General features: G+C 38.2%; 1 protein-coding gene across 1 annotated transcript; it reads right to left on the bottom strand.

The window, feature by feature from the left end:
* Positions 1-1303: 1303 nt before the first annotated feature.
* Positions 1304-25300, bottom strand: LOC139936278 (TBC domain-containing protein kinase-like protein). The gene is made up of 21 exons (XM_071931070.1): positions 25259-25300; positions 23430-23683; positions 22259-22331; positions 21812-21926; positions 21215-21288; positions 20017-20284; positions 19066-19127; positions 17332-17483; positions 16547-16685; positions 15572-15721; positions 14638-14737; positions 13678-13812; positions 12895-13084; positions 12173-12223; positions 11707-11790; positions 10381-10503; positions 9058-9219; positions 7960-8144; positions 6312-6493; positions 5502-5661; positions 1304-3659 (listed from the first exon to the last, which is right to left on the bottom strand). Exons 2-21 carry the CDS (start codon positions 23620-23622, stop codon positions 3546-3548), a joined length of 2712 nt encoding a protein of 903 aa, XP_071787171.1. The 5' UTR covers positions 23623-23683; positions 25259-25300; the 3' UTR covers positions 1304-3545.
* Between the last annotated feature and the right edge of the window lie 114 nt (positions 25301-25414).

Genomic DNA, 25414 nt, shown 5'->3' on the forward strand with positions numbered 1-25414 from the left:
TCACTTGCGCGCTTTTATAGTGGTGGTGAAAGCGAAATATTTGAGGTAGAAATGCGGGTAAAAGCAAAGCAGATGTAAAGAAGTACTCTCACTTGCAAGCCTTTTTCGATTGCAGGGCAATAAGAAGAAAAAGATGACGATAAAAATCATTCCTGAGGTCAAACAATGAAAATAAGCTTTTCAAGTTTGTGTTTTTGTTAATCTCAAAACAGTACATCTGAAGTGCAGCTATGAAGTGGAGCCATCAACGACCTAATGCTACCTCCTGCCCCCCCCCCCCCCACACACACCCCTTCCCCCCCCCCCCCACACACACCCCTTGAAGTATCTGTCATCTGTCCCAGTCATTCATCCAAAACTGCCAAACTTGGTGACTTCTTTCATGATCAAAATCATCACTTCACTATGAGCTAAAAAATACAGCACAACTCTAGCTAAATACAAGAAGCAACAACAAATACATGTAGTAGTCTATTTCCACACACAGTGGGCAAGTTAGCGTAAATGTATCCGGCAGGATATTTTGCTGACTGAACCAATGGGGATGGAGAAAGATCTACCCCATTGTTAGGTTTCTAACGCGGGTTTGAACCAAATCCTGTAGATCTAAGTCGCGGCTCGATGTCCCCGTGGCACACAAGTTTACTAGTTAATCGTTTCTGCCTGGGAATTTAATTGGTTCTCAAGAACTGAGTTTAGAAGATAATTATTATGTACAAGAATGAATATCATATTTATTTCCCATTTATTTAGCCAATTATGAGAAATGTCACTATTGTGGAAAGACTCCATATTATTTTATACATTTTATCCAGAGAGAAGCTGCTATTCAATTTTGACAAAATATTATTTTTTTATCAATACAGTAGCACTGGACATTATTGGGAATTACTCAAAATAATTGATAGAATAAAAACTTACAATGTAAAGGAGAGCTGTTGATAGTAAAAAATATAAAAAAAAACATTGTGAGAAACGGCTCCCATTGAAGTTACATAGTTTTTGAGAAAGAGGTAATTTCTCACTCAAATAATAAAAGACTTCCGACTCGAAACCTTTTGTTAGGCATCTGAAAGCACACAAATTTGTGCACCAATGGTGTTTTTTTCTTTTATTTTCTTGGGACTATGACCAATTGAGAACATATTTTCATAAGTTAGTTGTTTTATAAACATGTTGGGATACACCAAGTATGATTACTGGTCTTAAATTACCAAATAAAAGAAAATAACCAGTACAGTTTCAAAAAACCTTTTTAACAACCGGAACAGCACTTTTGGAATAGTAAATGAAGACATCTGAATACATATAATATATGCATCTTTATTGTTATAAATAAATTAGCCTACATTAAAAAAGTTGTTAATGGCGACCTTTCACCTTTGTGTATTGAATCTCACAACTTTTTTTCATTACTCTACAGTCTTTCTGTATGGTTTATAAAATCACTTTTTGAGTTATTCGTTTAAGAGTCCCTGCCTGTAAGAATGTACCAAATTAGGGGGGGGGGGGGGGTGTGATTCATGGGTTCGCAGATCTTCTTCCGAAAAATTAGAGTGATACACCATCATACCAAACGAATAAATCCAAAATTTTAGTTTGCCGACGCTTTCGGTTTTGGAGTTACCAGTTATCTGAGAACCCATGAATCACCACTTGGTACACTCTTACAGGCAGGGGCTCTTAAAGGGAAGGTTTATGTTTAGTAATCATTCTTAAACTAATGGCAATAAAAACTTTTGGTTAGAAGAACAGCAGCTTTCAAAAGTATTTTAAGAAGCATTTAGTAACACATTTCTCAAATTGTGTATTCCTATTTGGGATTGTTTTTCCTGCGTTAACATATTCTCTCTGGATTTTCAACGACCTAATAATTTGTTCAAATGTTAGATTTATTGAATACAAATGATTAAAACCAATGGGGTCATTCATTCATTCCTTAAAACATCTCAGCTCCCTGGGGAGTATACAGCCTGTTCAACAAATATAAGCTACTCGACTAAACCAATCACAAGAACCATCTCTGCCCTCACAGGTACCCATTTACTCCTGGGTGGAGAGAAGTGTCTTGTTCAGGGACCGGTACTCAAACACAAATTCTGCAGAACAAAAGCACCTGAGTTTGAGTTTGGTGCTCTCATCCACAACACCCTACAATAAAGCTTTTTTCTACTTGTTTACTTACAAATAGTGCCTTTTGTTATTCCAGGTCATTTCATGGCAGGCAAGATAATACAATAGTCATATGACAATTACCTTTCTATTATATCATAAAATCTATGGTTTCTCCACATTATTGACTAGATATACAAATTTAAAACAAAAACATAGCTTCAAGGCAAATGCTTATAAAGGTAACTTCTTAAAAAGCCTTCTCCAAAATCCATTTCCATGGTTGTTGCATTCAGCATAGTGAGGCAGCATTCAGAGAGGTTCTCCAACCAAACACTAAGTAAAACACATGAGGATTGCGAAAGAAAATGCTGATTTACTAGTTGAATGAAAAGCTAACTAGTCCTGCTGGCTACTAGTCGCTGAAAACAAAAGTAGAATGCTTCCTTGATGGAAGCATTCCATTAGCTTGCCCAGGTCAACCTTAGTGTTGTAACGCTACATATGAAGTACAGACTTGGACACCAAAAGAAGGCCACATATTATGTAGTGACTTGAAACACTAGGTGGACTAGGTGGACACATCCACACAGTGTTATTTACAATGTGATCAGGGAGAGCCACTTGTTCCATGCTGTCAAAGATACTCGATTGTACTGGGTCAGACATGGGTTGATCAAGGGAAGCTAATCCAATGTACCCAATTTTTCTGTAACATCAATTGGCAAAGATCTTTGTTTAAAGGAATATTACAGAATTGGTTTTGCTAACAACGAAAAATGCTTGCAGTGTAAGTACTTTATGTTATCCACCATATACATAAACTGACAAACCTGTAGAAGTTCGAGATCGATCGGCCATCTGGGTCACGAGAGAATAGTGAAAAACCATTACAAATTTTGCATTGCATCGATGCCAAAACAAAAATGAATAAAAACGCTCACTGAGCGATAAACTCCAAACGCGATATTAGATTATATATTTCTCATCAAACATGAAATTTCAGAGAGAAATATTTCAAGGGATGTTTTCTACTACCATCATCATTAGACCGTGTAAGTTTTATGTAAATCTGTGATCTTCACGATTTTTGTTTCTTACCAACTCTGTATCGTTCCTTTAAGCTAATGAATCGTGTATGGTGGTCCCCTTGGTGCAGTTTCATTTTTCCTTACCTTCCACCTCTAGGACCATGGTTTGAATCCCTCGGCACTATGTGGATTAGGTTTTCAATCCCTACCTGACTGCGTGGGTTTTCCCTGGACTCAAACTCTGGGGTTTTCCTTCCACATCTAAAACTTAAACTTCTTTCATTGTCTTCTCCTGTTCTTTGCTGTACAGTAATTAAAGTTCACTTTTTTGAGAGTCTTTGGCTTCACAACCTGAGCAATTTTCATGAAATGAAATGTAGATGCTTCAGTGTCAATGATGAATCATACAAGCTCTGGTGACGAGATGGCAAGGATACCGGTTGGTCGTATACATTCAATCCCACCATGCATCACACACACCTTAGGGAATCCTAGACGAACCAGCTGGGTGGCAAACTGCAAGAGAAACAGACAAAGCAAACATGATCAACAACGAATGAGACAGTTGAGTGGCAGAACTCTAAATGCAGGCTATGATAAAATATCATTTTGATTAATTTTCACAGGTTGATTGACTGCTGTGTTGTTTGAGGAGAGTCTTAAAAGTCAAGCTCATTCTCGACTGTCTAGAATGAGTTCAACTTTTAAGACACAAAAATTTGGTAGTCTAGTTGGTATGACACTGCTCTGTACTTGCAAGGGTCGTGGCCGGGTTCGAATCCTACTCGAAACATATGCCTTTAATACTTTTTCATAGGACTAGGGAAAGTACTGCGTAGACAGTGCTAACACACATCGGTGTACGGGTAGAAAACAAAACTAATATTCGTGTCCCCGATGCAAACTTAACATCTATTAATCCTACATGAGTGAAAACGCCAATTCATTTGAATGTTCCAATGCAGCATTCCGGCAGACCTGAAAAGTTATCTGATCCACTAAGAACAATCCTATCTTTTCAAACTGAATGAACTCAAAAAGTTACAATCCTGCACTCGGTTCTAGTCAGTCCAAGGTGTAGTCTTTAAAACATTGAAAGTATTGCTTAATGATAGGAGTATGGAAGGACAGGGTGACAATAAGGACCTTAGAAAGAAATCGAGTGCAGGATATCATTAAAAGACCATTAAGTCAAAGAAATGGAGATGGACAGGTCACCTCACAAAGAGGTATGACAACAGGTGGGCATGCAAAACAGCAAACTGGACTCCACGAAACCGGACAAGAAAAAGAGGGAGACAAAACAGAAGATGGAGAGATGAACTAAGTAAATATAGGGGCATTGCTTTGCAACGCAATGATCAAGTGGAACGTTGATTCCTTCGTGCAATAAAATAGGGATCCTCATGGGTTTTAATTTTTTTATATAGTAGATTTTCTGTATTATTTTTGTAAAATCAATCTTTTGTAATTCAGCTTTTCATGTAATATATATATTTTTTTTTATAGACTTTTGTGGCTTGAAGTGATTTTTGTCTGTTTTATGGAAATTTTGTAAATTTGTTGTATAAAAGGCCGAAATAAATTTCCCATCGTGGATAATAAAGTGAATTGAACAGACAGCAGGATAGAGTGAAATGGAGAATTGGTGAAAAGGTTTTCCTCCTGCAGTGGTGTGAATTGGCTAGACAGATAGTATTGTTAAAGGCAGTGTACACTATTGGTAATTACTCAAAATAATTATCAGCATAAAACCTTATTTGTTAACGAGTAATGGAGAGCTGTTGATAGTATAAAACATTGTGAGAAACGACTCAAGGGTGTTTTTTTTCCTCTCATAGTTATCTCGCAACTTTGACAACCAAATGAGCTTAAAGGGAAGGTACACGTTTGGTAATTGTCAAAGACCAGTCTTCTCACTTGGTGTATCCCATCATAACCATAAAATAACAAGCCTGTGAAAATTTGGGGCCAATCCGTCATCAAAGTTGCGAGAAAATTATAAAAGAAAAAACACCCTTGTTGGACGAATTTGTGTGCTTTCAGATAAGAATAAAAGACTTCTAGCTAGAAGTATTTTATTATTTTAGTGAAAAATTACCTCTTTCTCAAAAACTACGTTACTTCAGAGGGAGTCGTTTCCCACAATGTTTTATTCTATCAACAGCTCTCCAATACTCATTACCAAGTCAGTTTTTAAGTTAATATTTGTTTTGATTAATTACCAAATGTGTACCTTCCCTTTAAATTTTCACCGGTTTTTATTTTTATGCATATGTTTAGATACACCAAGTGAGGAGACTGGTCTTTGACAATTACCAATAGTGTCCAGAGTCTTTAACCTGATCCTGTACTCACATTAGCAGCATTTTTCCCTCTGTTGCCAACAACGACCACAACCCTTCCCTTGTGGTTGAAGATTAGAGTGACTGCCTTGCATGGTACCAAGTCTCCCTCAGGGGAGAACGCCTGGTTGAAGGGAATATTCAGACTGCCTGGAATGTTACCACGCACAAACCTGTTAGTTTTTTTGTTAAGGAACTGCAAAAATAATTAGTCAGCTGGCATTTAACTGAGGTTTTGTTTCCAGTAAGCAGTAGTCTTGTGCTTATAACAAAGGAAAATCCAGCAAAGAGTAAGTATTTATTATGCACACGTACAACTCAATATGGTTTGAACCAACAAGGAGATACCAAACTGTTAACAGGTTTAACAGTCAATTTCTCTCATACAAACATTAGTTTAACGCATATGATTAAAAAGTGCACAAATTTTTCTCTGAAATGGATTGCATATTATTGTTCTTTCCTGAGCATACATTGTTCCTTTACTAATTTGTTTGGGTTTAATGTCTTAATGTTTTGCAATTTTTACTCTACTTGTATTTTCATTTGTTTGGTTGCTGTATATTTTCCTATTGTAAAATTTTTAATATTTTTATGATTATTTTGTTTTGCGCTTTTGCACATTTTATGTAATGGGCGCAATATAAATGAATAAATTATTATTATTATTATTAAATCAATAAATTGTGATTCAGTAACAAGACGATAAGATTTGTTATAGTCATTGTGACCATCCACATGTGATACATCCACATGGTCACAGTAACAGCATCAATTTCTTCAGATAATTGTATTTGTAAAGCTAGCCATAAGAAAAGGATACTCTTCAGAGCTTCGTACATCAACACACATTATGACTGGACGGCTGCTTTTTGTCTTCTTGGTTGGAGATCGAGAACCAGGAACTGCCCCGGGCTTCAAGTCACAAAGTTCCAGGAGATCTTCTGCCGAGATTCTTGGACTCACTTCGGACTTGAGTTCCTCCAGACTCAGTGGCTCTCTAGACTGCAAGACATCAGATAAAATTTATTTTACAAAAAACCTCATATTACTGCTTAGCACACAAATTTGCTGAGCACTGAAAAATTCTGCTTACACAGGACTTGATGTTAAAGGAACACGTTGCCTTGGATCAGACGAGTTGGTCTATTAAAAGCGTTTGAAACCGTTTGTTATGAAATGCATATGGTTAGAAAGATGTTTTAAAAGTAGAATATAATGATCCACCAAGTATCACTCGAAATTGCACGGTTTTCCTTTTACGTCGCGAACTATCACGGTTGGCCATTTATGGGAGTCAAAATTTTGACTCCCATAAATGGCCGACCGTGTTAGTCAACAGGGTAAAAGGAAAACCGTGCAATTTCGAGGCATGTTTGTGTGGATCATTGTATTCTACTTTTACAACATCTTTCTACCCATATGCATTTTATAATAAACGGTTAAAAACGCTTGTCAAAGACCAACTCGACCGATCCAAGGCAACGTGTTCCTTTAAGTAGAATTTGAAACTGTGCATGGGAGAAGTCTTATTAGGTGAGGTTTGCGGTAACACCATGTGAAAATCTCTGTTGAGTGGTGTTGGGTGTAAAAAGAACCAGTGGGTGACGACTCAACGTTTCAATCAGTATATTCTAGACTTTATATTGTTTGGAACTGATTTCATGCTAATTTTTTGCTCAACATTGTTATTGGTTAAGGTACTTTGTGCGAAAGATGAGCGTCAAAAAGCAGCACCGTTATTTCAAAACCACTGCTTACCAGAAGCAAAGCAAAAGGCATATGCTAACTTGCAAGCTAATTTGTAAGTGGCGGAGTGAATACCAAATACCAACTGCTTGAACCAGAAGCCAATAAACCACTTGAACAAGATGTCTCATGTTTAAACAGCGCCCACAATGAGGTCCAAAGAAGACCTCCATTAACTGAGAGTCATTCGGGGGCATACACAAATTAATGATCTCATCGTTTGGCCTCAATGCTAGCCGCCTTTGTTAGGAAACTAGACTCACCAGCTCTAATAATGGTACATGTACGTCATGGTAGTCAGTAGTGTAATATGAGACAGGCTTGACCATTTGCATTGTTTGGCCTCAACGCTAGCTGCCTATGTAAGGGACCTAGACTCACCAGCTCTGATAATGGTACGTCATGGTAGTCAGTAGTGTAATATGAGACAGGCTTGACCGTTTCCATTGTTTGGCCCCAGCGCTAGCTGCCTGTGTAAGGGACCTAAACTCCCCAGCTCTGATAATGGTACATCATGGTATTCAGTACTGTAATATGAGACAGGCTTGACCGTTTGCATTGTTTGGCCCCAGCGCTAGCTGCCTATGTTAGGGACCTAGACTCACCAGCTCTGACAATGGTACATAATGGTATTCAGTACTGTAATATGAGACAGGCTTGACCGTTTGCATTGTTTGGCCTCAACGCTAGCTGCCTATGTAAGCACCTACATGTATACTCACCAGCTCTGATAATGGTATGTCATGGTAGTCAGTACTGTAATATGACACAGGCTTGACCTGAGATGCAGCTGTGTTCCCTTGGTCTGGCCTACGGGGTGGTCTAGCGTGCTGCCTGTACGTTGCACTCTTTGGGGTGTTGCAGAAGATGCGGATAGACTCTCGCACACACTTCTCAATGTCGATTTCTGTGCATGAAAATAATCAGCCAGAATATCATTGCAGGAGAATCATGGCTCAGTTTCATTAAGCTTTTTGACCACAAAAATTTGAAAATCACTAAACAATATGAGACTTTGGAATACTAGGTGACAGCAGACATACTAGGTTTAGTTACCATTGTTTACATAGTTCTGAGCATGCGCACTTAACCAAGAACAGTCGGTTTACCTGGTAAGTCTTCTGTCACCTAGCTTCCCAAAAAGTCCCCCGTTAGGTTTACCAGAATAATGTTACAAGCATAGGGTTAAGAGCACTGCCGTCAATTTCACTTAACTCTTCCTAAATTAGGATAGGACTTAGGACGAGTTCCAGCCTTGCACTGTAACATGTAAACCTTAAGATTAATCCTAAGTCAGGATGAGTTAGTCATCCTAACTCAAGTTAGGATTAATCCCAGCGTTTGATGAAATCGGCCGCTGGACACATAGCTCTGGTGTTTCTTGATCAGCAGAGGGTGGGTTCTATTCTCGGTCGTGGCACTTGTGTCCTTGAACAAAAATACTTTATCTGATAATTCCTTCAGATGGGACATAAAGCCACTGGTCTTGTGTACTAAGATTGGTAGTGCATGTAAATAAACCTAGAACACTTATTGTAAACGAGTAGGGGTTAACCCTAGTGTTGCTGGTTCACATACCAAGCATCCTTGTTGACAGGTTTCCTCAGGCTTGTGAGCTACAGTGATTACTTATTAGGGGCCTTTCTCAAACCACGGCTCGGGCTTCGGCTCAGGCTTGGGCCCCGCGTGCTGTGTATGCAGCTTGCATTGTAACCTGCATTTTGGAGCAGCGCGTATTGCACAGATATCAGCACACGGAGCCCGAGCCGGAGCCCAAGCTCTTAAGTTTCATAACCATCAAAATAATCATGACAACTTACCAGGCATATCAGAGAACAGCAAGATGCATTCATTGAAACCAAAGTTCAACAAACCAAACCTCAGCTGCTGTAAGATTGCAACCCCGATGCATATTGGGAAGGAGGAGTTGCCAAGCAACAGAGTGTCCCATAGATGAAAGATCTTGTGCAGCGGAAAGACATCTACAGGTACAAAAGCGAATGGCAAAAATATATTCATTTCAAGACAAAGAAATTTACAAAGTGCTGGTATTTTTGTTTACCCAAATACATTTATATCCATCTTCTTTTTTGGGATATAATAGTTGCAGCAGGAATTCAATTTGTTATTTTGGTTTCACTTTTACACCAATATGGGCATGTATGCACATTCAAACCAGGACCCTAAAGTAGGGTCCCGGTTAGGTTAAAGGAACATGTTGCCTTGGACCGGTCGAGTTGGTCTTTGAAAAGCATTTGTAACCGTTTGTTATGAAATGCATCTGGCCAGAAAAAAGAAGTAGAATATAATGATCCACACAAGTATCACTTGAAATTGCGTGGTTTTCCTTCGTCGACTAACACGGTCGACAAATTATGGGAGTCAAACTTATGGGAGTCAAACTTTTGACTCCAATAAATTGTAGACCGTATTTGTTCGCAAAGTAAACGGAAAACCACGCAATTTCGAGCAAATTTGTGTGGATCATTGTATTCTACTCTAAAATCATCTTTCTAACCATATGCATTTTATAACAAACGGTTACAAACGCTTTTCAAAGACCAACTCGACCGATCCAAGGCAACATGTTCCTTTAAATAATTGAAAGGCTGAAGATAAAAAGAGACAGTATGAGGTCCAACATTGCAGGCTGTATTTTTATTTAGAGTTGTGCAGAATAAATTTGTTAATATAGTACTCATGTACTTGCTATGTAATTTGACCTTTGGGTCACCATTTTAATAAAATGCATTTAATGTTTTATACTATTTGAAAATGAACAATATCTATGTTACAAAAAGTAAAATTTCTCATATGACCAGCCTGCAAGGAAATGCCACATTTACAAGACTTAAAAAAACAAACAAATATTACCTGAGCTCTAGGAATGATTTTCATATTTTTATTTAGCAAAGAATTATGAAATTATATTGCAGGAATTAATGGGGCACATCTCAGAACATGTTCATCAGCTGTTTCTTTTGCCTGCCAGGAAATACCCTGGAATGTACAAGCTCACTATTTTTGAGACCAAAGACTAAGTTCTCTAGGACAAGGCTAGAGTAGTATCGTGTCTGCGTCACAAAACCCTTGTATGTACAACATCACTCTTGTAAACCATGAGGGTTAATGACTGCACTTACGTGAGAACATTGTGAGGAACCATGGTATAGCATAGAGCTCTGGAATGAACCCAATGCTATTCATGTGATTACTCAACTCAGGATCATGAAATGCTATCAGATGGGAAAATACTGCAAGATACTCTGAAAATAGAAAAATAATCAAATGTGTGATTATTTGTGTTACAAATTTATTAACATCATTATTAATGGCCTTGCATTTTCGACTGCAGTAGTGTCTTTTTTTGAAATACTTATTACTATTACAACATACACATACTAGACCAACAAACACATACTGTATGTACATGTACCCAACTAAAATGGGTGTGAAATGAGCCGTGTACAAACCTGTGAGAATCAAAGATTCAAGTTTGCTTCAAGAAAATGATGATAGACCTTATATGCACATGACATAATTTCATAATTTTCGTAAGCACATGGAAAGGCATGCTAACCTTCCAGTGCTTACTGTATCAAAATGAATTACTTAAAGCCATTAGACCCTTTCGGTAAACAGTATTGTCTAAGGCCCACACTTCGTGTATTACAACTTCTATATCAAATAACAAACCTGTGAAAATTTTGGCTTAATCGGTCATCTAAGTCGGGAGAAAATAACGGGGAAAACCCACCCTTGTTTACCGCACGTTTCGCCGTGTCATGACATGTGTTTAAAATAAATCCATAATTCTCAACAACGAGAATTGATAATTGTTTTAATGTTTTCTCGAAAAGTAAAGCATTTCATGGAATAATATTTCAAGAGAAGTCTTTCACCATTACCTTCTGTAAACCCTGTAAGTTATTTGTAAATCTGTGAACTTTTTTTTTTTTTCTGTACCGAAAGGGTCCAATGGCTTTAACTATGCAAAACCATAGTGAATGCGCAAGATGGCCTTCTAATGTTCTTGTTAACCTGTGAAATACACTTACACCTAAGCAATTTTTTCTGCTACAGTAAGCATAAGAATTGTATTAACGTTAAAGCCATTATACACTTTGGAACAGAAAAAAAGAAAAAAAGTAATGGTGAAAGACTTCTCTTGAAATATTATTCCATGAAATGCTTTACTTTTCGAGAAAACATTAAAACAATTATCAATTCTCGTTGTTGAGAGTTACGGATTTATTTTAAACACATGTCATGACACGGCGAAACGTGCGGAAACAAGGGTGGGTTTTCCCCGTTATTTTCTCCTGACTCCGATGACCAATTGAGCCTAAATTTTCACAGGTTTGTTATTTCATGTGGGTCTTTGGACAATACTGTTTACCGAAAGTGTCCAATGGCTTTAAGCAGCTCTAAGTAATAGAGTGGAGGACATTGGTTACTATGATACTAACCTTGTATGATGGCTGAGTTGTCCTTCAAGAAGAATTTATAAAGATACTTTGGAATGAAAGCTGACAGACAAGAGTAGGCTAGGGCTAAATGGGGCAAGAAAACACAACATACAGACCATCAGTTATAAACATTTGGCATTTCAGTAATGCAATAGCACATTATTAACAAAATTTTAAGTGCTTTACAAATGCTTTAAGCGATACAAATGAGGAAGGTTTTGAGAAGTTTTTGAAAATCTACATTTAAAAAACATGGAACATCGAACTATTATATACAAAATAATAGAGGTCAAAGTAATTTAGCCATGGAGGTATGGTTAAAGAAATGGATACAAATTCCCCAAATGAGAGCCTTACTTTAGTAAGTAGTACTACACACTAAAACATAACAGTACACAAAGTAAACATTGAACCAGAGAGAATTCAAACAATTACTCTAAAGACAGACAGAACCCGTGTTTTTTACCTTCATTGTTGAAATTGAGATAAAGAAATGGGGCACACAGCGAGTCCAAACCTGAGGAAAACATCAAAAGAAGAGGACATTTTTAGTCATCGTTTCTTACCCACTAAACTCAATCCAAAACTCAAAATGTTAAAGGGATGACAAATATAACTGGTAAGGCATTTTTTTACATCCTAGAACAAGTGCCTTCATACAGTAGAAGATCTTAAATGTTGACTTCTTATGAAGGCATTGTGGTTTGTCGTGGCCGAGTTTGTCGTGGTTTGGCGTGGGTTCGAATCCCGGTTATGACACTTGTAGGCACTTAACCATAATTGTTTTGTAAACAATTGGACAGGTAGTGCATTTTCCTGATAAAAAGTCTGAAACTGAGATCCAGATCTTAGGAAGTACATGAAGGCAAATGAAGGCAGACCACCAAAAACACGTAAAAATGGACTTTAAAAACAGTTTAAACTTTAAAACTACACCCATCTATACAATGGTTGATGTTAAACAGGGGGGCTATTGAAAAAATTTGAGAAAAACATGGTTGCACACTTTTTTATTTATTTTTTAAAAATTAATATGTGCTTCAAATGGTTAAATATGAAGAAAAATTTCACATTTTTGTTCAATTTGATAAAAGTCTGAATTTAGTTAAAAACTGACATTTCTCATCCTTGAAATTAGCACTTTTGATGAAGTTATTGTCATTACTGTTTCCCACAAGCCTTGCCTACCTTGCCAGTAAGTCAGATGAGGATGAGATACAACCCATGCCTTGAGAATGCGCTTGAATTTATTATGAGCCGTAGGGGAGGAGAGAAGTTCACTGTACTGATGGCACCTCGGGATGTCGACCTCGATCTGTCTGTCCGTCGTTGTGGGTGTCTCTTTGTCTATGCTGTCGTACACGGCCTTGAAGTCACCCTGTGTGTTATTGGAAGACAAGAATTGACCAATTAACAACTCACTCCGAGGTGGTGAAGCTAAAAACGAAGTGAAAAGTAGTAGTCTTGGTCGATTTTATATCTTATGCCCAGATAGTAGTTTATAAGCATGGCAATTCTTTTCGGAAGTGAGAAGTCTCCTGATTTTGAAAATCTACTATTCTCCAGTAGTAGAGAAGTCTCCCGAGTTCCAAAAAATCTACTCTTGTGGTAGTAGAATGTCAGCGAGACAAAAGTTCTCAAGAGACGTTATCTACCCAGCAAGACACATAATGGTACTACAACGCAACCCCCCCCCCTATTGGGATTGAGATACCAAGATTGAAAACACTAATACTTTGAGGTGCTAGGTGGCAGCAGACTTACCATGTAAATTTCCATTGTTTACGTAGTTCTTCGCATGCGCACATTACCGAGAACAATGGATTTTACCTGGTAAGTCTGCTGCCACCAAGCGTCCTGAAAGTCTCCAATTGGGATTGAAACGCCAATCAGGATTGGAACACCAATTTGGATATATAAAGGGTAAGTTTTCATTTTGTTTTAGCAGCATTACATCAGTGAAGCCCTGACCTCAACAGTAAGCAGTGCTGCCCATATCTCTGGCCTGTACAATGGTGGAGTATCAATCCTAGCCTCTCTGAAGACACGTCCAATGGTGTATGGATAGCCTCGTAGTATTCTGTCAAATAACACCACACGATGAAACTGCAAATGGAAAGCAACATCAGAGATTGAATCTGATTTGAATCTACTTATTGGGCCTTAAGCTTTCCTAAATCCATCTCAACTCTTAGAAGTAAACAGCAGAGGCAACCAAATAGGCTCAGAGGTTAAATCATTCACATCAGCAATCTCTGCCCTCACAGGTACCCATATACTCCTGAGTGATTTGAGAAGCATTTATTATTAAAATAAAGAGGCATTCATGATGTCTTGCCAAAAAACAATATGTGTCACTAACAGGATTCAAACCCACTGTATGATGACTAAATCACAAAGAACCACGAAGAATCTTAGGGCCATGTGATATGAGGAAGTTTTCAGGCAACTAGTTCAAGGCAATCTCCATTAAAAAAAAAACCCATTCATAAATACCCCAGACAGTTTCTCTACTCCTATTGGAGGAGAGCGCGTCACGTGGGTGTTCATAAACCTTTTGTTAATGCACACTGGAGCTCTGTTTATGCACACTGAGCCGGCTTCCGCGTGTCGGGCGCGCAAGATTATCACGTGGAACGCGCAAATCATAGCTATCAGCGCGTAATCTAAGCGCGCACACGTACACACAACCCACGCGCCTCGAACAGATTCTTCATAAAGTTTTGGAATTTTTTTTTTCAAACCTGGAATTTTCAATTGTTAAAGTGTCTGTAACTGTATTTGTTTACGTTTTTAAACAAAAGGGCATTTATGAATGGGAATAAAAGAGAGGGCCGCCGACCCTGCCAGCTTTAAACGTACGTTGAAGAACTCGTCGCTACCCTTTTATTCCCTTATTGCAGTTGGTTGCCTCAAGGTGACTGAACATACCTGGTATTCAATGTCCTTCTCTCTGATAATGAGTGGCAAGGTGGCCGTCTCCGATAGATCGTTGCTACTTGGAGAGGTGGGTAGATTCACCTTATTCTTCCTGGTAAATTTACAGAAAATACACATTTTAATATGGCCTGACAAAAAATAACATCGTATGCAAACCATGAACAAACTTAAACAATTGGAGCACTGCTAGATGATTATAACCTTGCCAACCGTGGCGGTCTCTGATAGATTATTGCTACTTGGAGAGGTGGGTAGATTCACCTTTTTCTTCCTGGTAGATTTACAGAAAACACACATACAAAAGAAATCTTGATTTTGGGTTGAACAAAGAATAATTGACTAGAGCGGGATTTGAACCAATGACCTCCGGTTTAACGTGCCGGCGCTCTACCAACTGAGCTATCTAGCCCTATGTTGGTGGTCTCCCCCAGTCCCAATTTTGTCAATATCTTATGACAGAAACACAGACAAATATGATCTTATGCAAACCATGAACAAACTAAAACAATCGGGGCAATGCCAGATGAGTATAACCTTGTCGTCTTCTCATGATGCACGGTGAAAATGGCCGCTAATGAGCAAACTATAGAGGGTGCACTGTATTCAGATGGAAAAACAGCCTAACTTGAAAAAAATGAACTTTTGAGAAAAGCAAGTAAAGAGATAAGCTGTTCGGGCATGAAAACAGGAAAACTGTAAAAGGAGGCTGAAAAATTACATGTTATATTCACATCCATGCTTAGAATGTCTTTGAAACTTTGAAATTTGCCAAGAAATGATCTTAAATAAAAAAACACATTCTTTGTCATGGAAAGCTGCATTACTCGTGAGGAAACTCACTGCTCCAGCCATCATCAGGAAAACTGCATAATATCAAAAGTTAAAAAAAAATAAATACTGAAACCCAAACTTAATAAGAACTTACTCATCTTCAAGAAGAGGGTAGAAGGCTGTGTCGTCGATGTTCTCCATCCGCGTCTTAAGCTGCGTCATTGACAGCGTGACCACAGTGTCATCATAGAGGGAGCTACTGTCTCGCTCTAGGCCCACAACGTCTCCATACTGCGTCACCAGACTAGAGAAGAAGTTTCAAAGCAACAATAGGTAATTAAGACCTGGGAGAACAGGGCTAAGTTACATAGAGATCCTTGAGCAAAAAGTTATGTTGAACAATTAACTGCTCAGCAAAATTTAGCCAGAATCCAGTCACAATATGTTATGTAAGCAAAATGGTATTTTGTATAGTTACTTTATTCCAGTAAGTAAAAATATTTTGTGCTGACCTACTTTTGTAAGTGGCCTGATGTTTCGACCCTAGCAGAGTCTTTCTCAAAGGCTAAAAGACAACACAACAAACATAAACAAGTTTACTGGTGTAACAAGTTCAAATCATTGCGGTACTTGCTGTTAAAAAAACAGGATTCTAATTGCCTTTAGCTACCGAAAAATCAGTGGTCTAGTGGTAAATCTTCCATTCTAGAATGGCAAAAGTCATGGGTTTAAATCCAACTTGAGTAATACTTAATTTAAAAGTGCCTAAAAAACCTTATGCACATGACACCATTTGATGAGTAAGGCACCTTTATCTAGAGGTAAAAAGAAGGTTGTTCATTGGCTCATCCTGTGCGCCGTGCACACTTAGCTGTGAATCTTCCATTGTTTCATTATCCTCTTATCTCTAAGATGGAGGTGTGATAACATAAGAACACATTTTGGTAGTTTTTGCTAAAAGCTGATGTGGTCCGGCAATTCAACAATAATACTCTGCTCATCTTTTTCTTTGTTTTCTTTTTTTTCTCCCGAGGACGAGCAGAGTAAACTGTTTGAAACATCGTTCCCACAAGTTTACTATTGATTACGTTACATTTTTTTCAATTCAAATGATGTTTAAGACACTCACTCAGCTAAGTTACAGATCGGTGGACTACTTCTTAAGAGACCTTTCTTTCGGAGTTCAGCTTCAAGATCTCCCCCTGCCAGACCCCAAAGGTAGTAAACCTCCACTATGGATCGCAACTCAAGATGGTCATCGCTGGATTCTGTTTGGAAACCAAAATAAGGGTTTGTTTGCATTGAGAAACAAAGTTGTTTGCAAACCCAGGGTTCACCCCATGTGTAGGCTAGCGTATGTGCGAAATGTGTCCTGATACATGCAAATTCTACAGATAAACTAAGAAAAAAAGATCAATGCTGAAACCAAGACTCTCTAAAGTCGTTCCCAGAGTCGTTCTGAACAACTGGAACAGTTGATCCTTTGAATTCTATCGTGTCCAGTCGCAGCACAAAAATTCAAAAATTTTGTTTGTCGCTAGAGCGCCTGTCTGAAGTGGGTGTTACTCACAAAGGCCTTGTTCCAATTGAGCGTCCTTTGGCCAAACATTAAAACAAAATTGGGTCCAGAATACCCCACAGTTTTGAAAAAAACCTGGGGAGACTCTTGTCACCAACTTGCTCGTATCATGCAGATACATATATATATATATATATGTATAAGAATGAACATCATCTAACTCAAGTGTTGAAATAACATTAGAATAACTCTTTGTCAACAGGAGATGAGCTCAAATAGAATTCCATTTACAAGTCAGTCTTAATATCAGAAGAAAAGACACGTAACGTTCCCAGCAACTGTGTTTTCTTATTATAATGAAAAACCTGAAAATTCCGGAGCATGAATTTACTAACCCAGTCTGACACTCTCAATGTATTCATCAAGGTTTAAATCCTCACATCTCAGACCAGGGTACTGGAACATTGTCATATTGTTCTTAGGTAGTAGTTTACAGGATTCATAATTTTTGAACAGATCACTAGCAAGTATATCAGCTGGACTTGGCCTAAAGACATGAAAAGATCAAAAGAAATATCAGTTAACCAACCAATCTCTAAAAAATAATAACAATAATAACTGGTTTGGAATAATGAGTCTTACTGCTGCCCGCATTGTGACAATGTCTAAGAAATCCTGTTTCATCACCCCCATTCTGAAACAACTACACTGGCTCCCTATCTCTCAACAAATCATCTTCAAGCTGATGCTCATTGTCCACAAAATGGCAAGGCTCCCCTCTATATTTCTGAACTTCTCCAAGTTTACACTCCATCAAGAAATCTTTGATCAAGTTCCATGCTTCTTCTCATTGAACCCAAGTCTCAACACTCATGGGGAGACAGGTCTTTTTCTTCAGCTGTGCCCTGCATCTGGAACTCTCTACCACTCTTAGAACTTGTCTTTGTACCACAACATTCAAATCTCTTCTAAAACTTATCTTATGTCACAGGTTTTCAAGGATTAATTTTGGTTGTGTCTGTTTTTCTTTGTTTTGTTTTTGTTTTGTATTGATTTGTTTGTTGTTGGTTTTACTGCGCCTTGAACACCCAGCAGGGTGGATACGTGTGCATTACAAGTCTTTTTATTATTATTATTATTATTATTATTATTATCTAAGGGTGTCTCAAAGTACTTCTTATTATTTAAAAAAAAACAAGCTTTTGAATTATGACACCCATTTATGTAGTATCTTATATTACTGGCATACCACCATATTCAGAGTCCACATTTTGGGTGTTGAGATACTGTATGGTGTTGGACTGAGGACTGCACTAGTAAACTGATTATGCTTCACATGGGATCAGGCATACCACCATAATCAGAGTCCAACAGTTTGGGTGTTGAGTTACTGTATGGTGTTGGGCTGAGGACTGCACTAGTAAACTGATTATGCTTTACATGGGATCAGGCATACCACCATAATCATGAGTCCAACAGTTTCGGTTTCGAGATACTGTATGGTGTTGGACTGAGGACTGCACTAGTAAACTGATTATGCTTTACATGGGATCAGGCATACCACCATAATCAGAGTCCAACAGTTTGGGTGTTGAGTTACTGTATGGTGTTGGACTGAGGACTGCACTAGTAAACTGATTATGCTTTACATGGGATCAGGCATACCAACATAATCAGAATCCAACAGTTTGGCTGTTGAGTTACTGTATGGTGTTGGACTGAGGACTGCAGTAGTAAACTGATTATGCTTTACATGGGATCAGGCATACCAACATAATCAGAGTCCAATAGTTTGGGTGTTGAGTTACTGTATGGTGTTGGACTGAGGACTGTGCTATATGTAGTAAACTGATTGTGCTCTACATGGGATCAGGCAAACCACCATAATCAGAATCCAACAGTTTGGGTGTTGAGTTAATGAATGGTGTTGGACGAGGACCGTACTAGTAAACTGATCATGCTTTACATGGGATCAGGTATACCACCATAATCAGAGTCCAACAGTTTGGCTGTTGAGTTACTGTATGGTGTTGGACCGAGGACTGCACTAGTAAACTGATTATGCTTGGGATCAGGCTTACTGTGTTTTGCATTTTTAAGAACGAAAGGATGTAATCGTTCCAACTTACCGTTTATCTTGAGATATGGTTAAGCACTGTCTTAAGAAGCTCTTTAAGGAGTCTGACAATTCCTATAAGGAAAATAAAATCAATTTGAAATTTGAACATTTTCTTGGCAACATTAAAAAACATGTTACAACTACTTATGTAAGCACTTAAGAGCATTTTTGTAATGGACTTGGCACTGTATTAATGGTAGTCATTATTATTCTTCATTTGGGGTCGAATAAAGAAGAAAATAACTAGCACGATTTGAGAAAATAACTAGCAGGATTTGAACCAAGACCTTTGGGTTAACACGCCAATGCTCTACTAACTAATCTAGCTAACCCTATGTTGACAGACTTCCTATCTTGTCAAAGCCTTTGTTCCGGGGTGCCAGTCAAAAGCCATACAAACATTTACTGCCAGGTAGCCAGGGATAACCCCAAAGTTTACGATAGAACCTTTGAAGTAGCAGCCGGGGGATCACCTAAAGGGGTGCAGGGGTATCAATTAATAAACCACAAGGGAAATTGACTGGGTATTAATTTTAAATGATTTTGGGTTGAATGAAGAGAAATTAACTAGTGGGATTTGAAGCAATGACCGCTGGATTAGTGGCTGGAGCTAATAAGCTCAGTCGGTAGAGTGCTCATTTACAAGAAGCTGAACCTTACAAAAAGCTGAACCTTCACTACTGAAGTCAATACTCTTTCTTATGGCTGTGAACCCCAAACACACTTTAGCAACCGAGCTCAATTAAACAGCTCCAGTTACAAACCTCTTTCACAACGAACCAACAAGCGCCCATACTGTTTGCCATTTTGGGAGTCAATTTTGGAAGTCAGATGTGCACAAAGGTGGAAATTGTTCAGAGGCGTGTTCCGTGTTGTGTAGGGGTCCACAATGTTGTTTTATACTCATATGCATCTGATATTTGTACACCAGTTTTCTCAATGTCGGCTCTCCGTCTTTTACCTGAAATTTATTTTGCAAGCCGTGTTCTTTTAGGATGGTTTCCAAGGGGTGTCCACCATTGCCGTGCTTCCCAAGTAACATCACCTTAGAGATGAGTTGAGGTAGAGTACAGGAAACCCACAGCTCCATCCCAAGGCAGATCTCCATGATGATGATCCCCAGTGACCAGACGTCAACCTTAGGGCCCGAGGGAGGTATCTTCTCCTTGGACTCCCTGCCCTGGATGGGACCTTTCGCTAGAACTTCTGGGGACATGTAACGAGGGTGGCTGAGAACAAAAGTGAGAAAGCAGTTTGACAAAATTTGTTTACAGGAAAAACATTTTGGAGTTTAAAAACTCCTACTTTCAACAGAAAAACGCAGCAGAGTTGCCACCATTTGCATCTTGCAATCAGGGGCATTTTTAGAGTTGCTTTAAACATAATTAGGAAAAAGTTTCTATAAATTTACTTTCTTGTTTTTATAATGTTCTTTGCATGTCTTCTTCATTGCATCTGATGAAGTGGTTGTTGCTGCGAATAATTAGAGTAACTAGAACGTCTTTAAGTGTTAACATGATCTCCCTGTTCTTAGCCTTTGAGTAAAACCATTATAAATTGTGTTGCGAAGTACATATTCTCTGCTTTTATGTTAAAGGTAACCCAAACATAATTTAAAACTTTGTTCTTGCTTACATGTACCTCTCCTTCTTTGTTGTATTATAAGTTGAATTTTTTTATTGTTGTAACCCTTCCCCAGGGTATTGGGATTGTTCTGTTTTTTTTAATTTTTTATAAATGATTTTGGGGGTTGAACAAAGACAAATTGACAAAACCGGGATTCGAACCAAAGACCTCAATATTTTATATTGGAATAAAATTTGATACAATACAATACAAACAAAATTGACAGACTTTTTCAGGCATGCAACTGCCCGTTGAAAAAAAAAGAGGAAAATTTTCAAAGGCACAACGCAAGTGTGCGGAGCGAGGCAGCTGAAACGCCACGGGACATGATACCCACAATGGTACCCTAGAAAATGTTGAGGTTTATTATGCTCTTAGGTGCATTTTTAGCATGTACTAGGCTTACATGATTGTAGCTGTACACTGTTAATGCCAGGCATATACATATTAGGCTAAAACGCGGAAGAGTTGCATGCCTGCTTTTTTGGTTGAACAATGAAGCTTTTCCAATATTTTGCAAGATTTTAACTTACCCAACAGGAAAAGAGACACAAGCTCCATGCTCTGTTATGTGATACAACCCGTGATTAGCAAGCTTAGCATGACCCTGTCAAATGAGGAAAAAAAGGAGAGGAGATTTTACATTCAAATTTGTTCTAACCTTTAAAAAAACTTTGTTTAAGGTACATAGCAACGTGTAATATTAATAATATTTTGCACATAGGCAGCAATGAGGACCTTTGTGGAAGCTAGGTGGCAGCAGATAAATCCATTGTTCTTGGTGAAAGTGCGCATGCTCAAAACAGCGTTTAAAAATGGAAACTTACCTGGTAAGTCTGCTGCCACCTAGCTTTCCAAAGTCTCCTATTGGCTTGTATCGGCACACAATGCACATGAATGAGCATGCAATAAGTGCGTGGTGGCTATATCTTCTTGCTTGTGCATAGACATTTTGTGCAAAGATTTATGGACAAATGCTAACTGTTGAATGAGGTGCATGCTGGTCTAGCTAGCGATTAAACTGGATTGCTAGCTAGACCAGCATGCACCTCATTCCATGCTCAACAGGCACGTAAGCACGCAACAAGTATTTGCGATAAGGTCTATGGGAAGAACCCCAAAATACATACCTCTCCGTCAAGCAGTACATTTGTAGGTGATAATGCTCGATGCACCAACCCATGTTGATTCATGAAGGTTAGGCCCTCTAACACCTCATGGATAAGCTGAAGCACTTTGTCTGAGCTGTGTTTAGGGGAAAAGCAAGTTAGGACCTTTTTATTAATGGGATGAAGGAGGAGAAGGTAGTTCACATTCTGCCACAGTGAATTCAGGAGAAACAAAGATTGCAAAATGTTATCTCATAAAACATGTCATGCCAGTATAGCATGTTGTCTTACTTTCATAGGATCAAAAGAGGGGAGTAAGCATTTTCAAGACAATAAAAAGCTGTACCGGGCAAGTTTTAAAATTGTTCATGTAACTTTTTAACTTGAACAGATTTTCTCTTTGCCCTGAACACATATTAAGTCAGACAAACTGGCTGTAATTCTTGTACATGTATCTTATCAACTTACTTTGAAAATGTTCCTTTCTTGGCCTCCAAACGCAAATTGTTGTTGTAATACTCAGCAACGACCATAACTCTCTCTGAAATTAAAAGAACAATTTTCCTTGTGGTTATTCGCTCATTAGAAGAAAGGCCCAAGAAATGCCAGCAATGTCTACACATTTTTTTGTGAATACAAAATCTCTCACTTAAAACAAATCAAAGGAATCAAAGGAATGCACACATAAACATGTTTACATACAAAGTTCTAACTAATTTTGTGTTTTATTCCAATCCATTTCAGATGGCATCTTAAAGGCAGTGGACACTATTGGTAATTAGTCAAAATAATTTTTAGCATAAAACCAACTTGGTAACGAGTAATGGGGAGAGGTTGATGGTATAAAACATTGTGAGAAACGGCTCCCAACTGAGGTGACACAGTTTTCGAGAAAGAAGTAATTTTCCACAAATTTGATTTTGAGACCTCAAGTTTAGAATTTGAGGTCTCGAAATCAAGCATCTAAAAGCGCACAACTTCGTGTGACAAGGGTGTTTTTTCATTCATAGTTATCTCGCAACTCCGACAACCAATCGAGCTCAAATTTTCACAGGTTTGTTATTTTATGCATATGTCGATATATACCAAGTGAGAAGACTGGTCTTTGACAATTACCAATAGTGTCCACTGTCTTTCAGCTAGATGGGGAAAACTGGCTCTAAAATAACTATTTTAAAAAGTATTCACAAATCTTTCTGGTTCCAAGTTAGAATCTATAGAACCTTAAATTTTCATTATTCGCAGTTATAAGGATTTGGTTTTTTTGGTGTGTCATGGCTGACCGGTGTAGTAGGGCACTGTACTCAAGTTCTGTAATTATTTACAGAGTGTGTGTTTGAATCAAGGCCTTGTCAGTCAAAACACTTGGGTCCTTCAGCAAGGCACTTTATCATAATTGCTTCTCTCCACCCAGGAGTACAATGGATACCGTCTGCCAGAGGTGGGAAGAGACTTCGATGGACTGGCATCCTGTTTAGTGAGAATAGAAATATTCTCAGCCGTTTAATGCCAAGGAAACCAGATGAAGCACCAGCCTGATGAACAACATTGGCTCGGGACAGACTTCACCATTTTTACATTGTTTTATTTGTCAATAATCATGCAAACTAAATTCCCTGTCATGTAGTTTTTTCCTCACCATGTTTGCCTCTAACAATGTCCACATACTGACAAAGTCTTGGGTGCGAGGACAACTTCAGTTTCTGCAGACGTCCCAGGATTTTGATGGAGTTTGGTGTGAGTGGCAGACCATCTGTACCACACTGATCGTGTGCGTGTGCCGCAGCGTAGAACGTTGACACACCTAGATCTGCCTTACCCAATGGCTGCATGGTTAGATTGTAGTGTTTGACTCCAGGTTTGAATCTTTGGTCATTTGGTTTGTAGTTTGGTCTGATGGTAAAAACAAATAACATTTGATTTAAAAATGGACAAAATAATAATTTGGTTTGTAGTTTGTCTGATTATAAAAACAAATAACATGATTTAAAATGGACAAAATAATAAATGGCTTGACATTTCGTCCCTTAGCACTTTGAAGTTGGGATTATAATTATAGTTCTTGATCCTAACAACAGTCAAAAGCAGGAGAGTTTAATATGATGAACCATTGGAATATTTATTGTAATTTTGTTTGCACCTTTTTTCGTTGTTGTAAAAAATATACACACTTGTTTTAATGGCTTTTTGGCAAATTAATTATCAATAAAACAATAAAAACAGTGGTGAGAAAGTGTTATATTTTAAAGAAGAGTTAAACCACGCACACTGGCAAACTGAATGAAAATTGAGAAAATGAGATTGTCACTTTGTCCATTAATGATAATTGATATTGGCAGACTGGGTTGCTCATAATCATATATGGTCCATATGGTAAAAACCTCCAAAGATTAAATGCTCAGTCTTACATGTACTTCTTGCAGTGGACACTATTGGTAATTTTCCACAAAATAATTATTAGCATAAAACCCTTCTTGATTACGAGTAATGGGGAGAGGTTGATAGTATAAAACATTGTGAGAAACAGCTCCCTCTGAAGTGACGTAGTTTTCGAGAAAGAAGTAATTTTCCACAAATTTGATTTCGAGACCTCAGATTTAGAATTTGAGGTCTCTAAATCAAGAATCTGAAGGCACACAACTTCGATGACCGATTGAGGTCAAACTTTCACAGGTTTGTTATTTTATGCATATGTTGAGATACACCATTTGTGAAGACTAGTCTTTGACAATTACCAAAAGTGTCCAGTGTCTTTAAGTTCTTGTCTTCTTAATTAATCATTCTCAATCTTAGTTAGTTAGTGCCACATGTATGTTCTAAGTTTTAGAACCTATAAAGTAAGAAGGGGAACCGGTCAACTCGGTCCTTTGTCAACTCGATCCCAAGTCAACTCGGTCCCAAGACAGGGAAGCTTGCACGGGCGGGAGGGAGGGCGGGGAGGGACCGCAACCCAAGTTATTTGAACAATATTATATTTGTTATTTATTTTCGACCACTGTTAAAGTGTTATTGTTAATGGCTGACTGTCTCTCGCAACGTAAAACCAAAACTTTAAAAATTTCAACACACCATGAAGTGCAAGTATTATTGTTAAAAAATTTGATAGATGATTTGAAAAAAACCCGTTTCGTTGTTGATTGTGAACAATTTTACTGTTATCCTACTGAAAACACATGACACCAGGATAGGTTGCTCTATGGATAATCAGATAATGGTGAGAGGATGGATGTGTGTGACGTGTGGTGGGCGTTGATAAACCCAGTCAGTCTTAGTGATTTGGACATAAACATTGTCGAAACAAAGCAGATTTTACTCCGTCTCAGCTCTGTGGAGGACGCACTCAAAACGGACGGACTAACAACAAAAACACACTTCGTTGACTGGAAAAGTTTCCGTATGGCGCCACCACTTTGGGAAAATTTGAAGCTTACTTCTTAAATCAAACATAACAGAAAACAAAAAACTTACAAATTCAAGAATTTCCATTTTCCTCCTCCCGGCTTGATGATCGAAATGTTAAAGTCAACACATGAGGGCGCTGTTAACTTTTCTATGCTTTATCTGCGTCAAAAGTGCGCGGTAACCAGACTCTTGTAACGGGTTTACTCTGTGCTTGATATAAAC

This window comes from Asterias amurensis, chromosome 4, assembly GCF_032118995.1.
Source record: "Asterias amurensis chromosome 4, ASM3211899v1".
In the NCBI taxonomy this organism is placed as follows: domain Eukaryota; kingdom Metazoa; phylum Echinodermata; class Asteroidea; order Forcipulatida; family Asteriidae; genus Asterias; species Asterias amurensis.

Coding starts and splice junctions, on each gene's coding strand:
- LOC139936278 (XM_071931070.1), bottom strand. CDS start 23,622: ATGCAGCCATTGGGTAAGGCAGATCTAGGTGTGTCAACGTTCTACGCT. Junction 19,128..20,016: donor GCTTGCAAAATAAATTTCAG/GTAAAAGACGGA, acceptor TTTTCCTTATAG/GAATTGTCAGACTCCTTAAA. Junction 10,504..11,706: donor CAACTCAGCCATCATACAAG/GTTAGTATCATA, acceptor TTCTATTTTCAG/AGTATCTTGCAGTATTTTCC.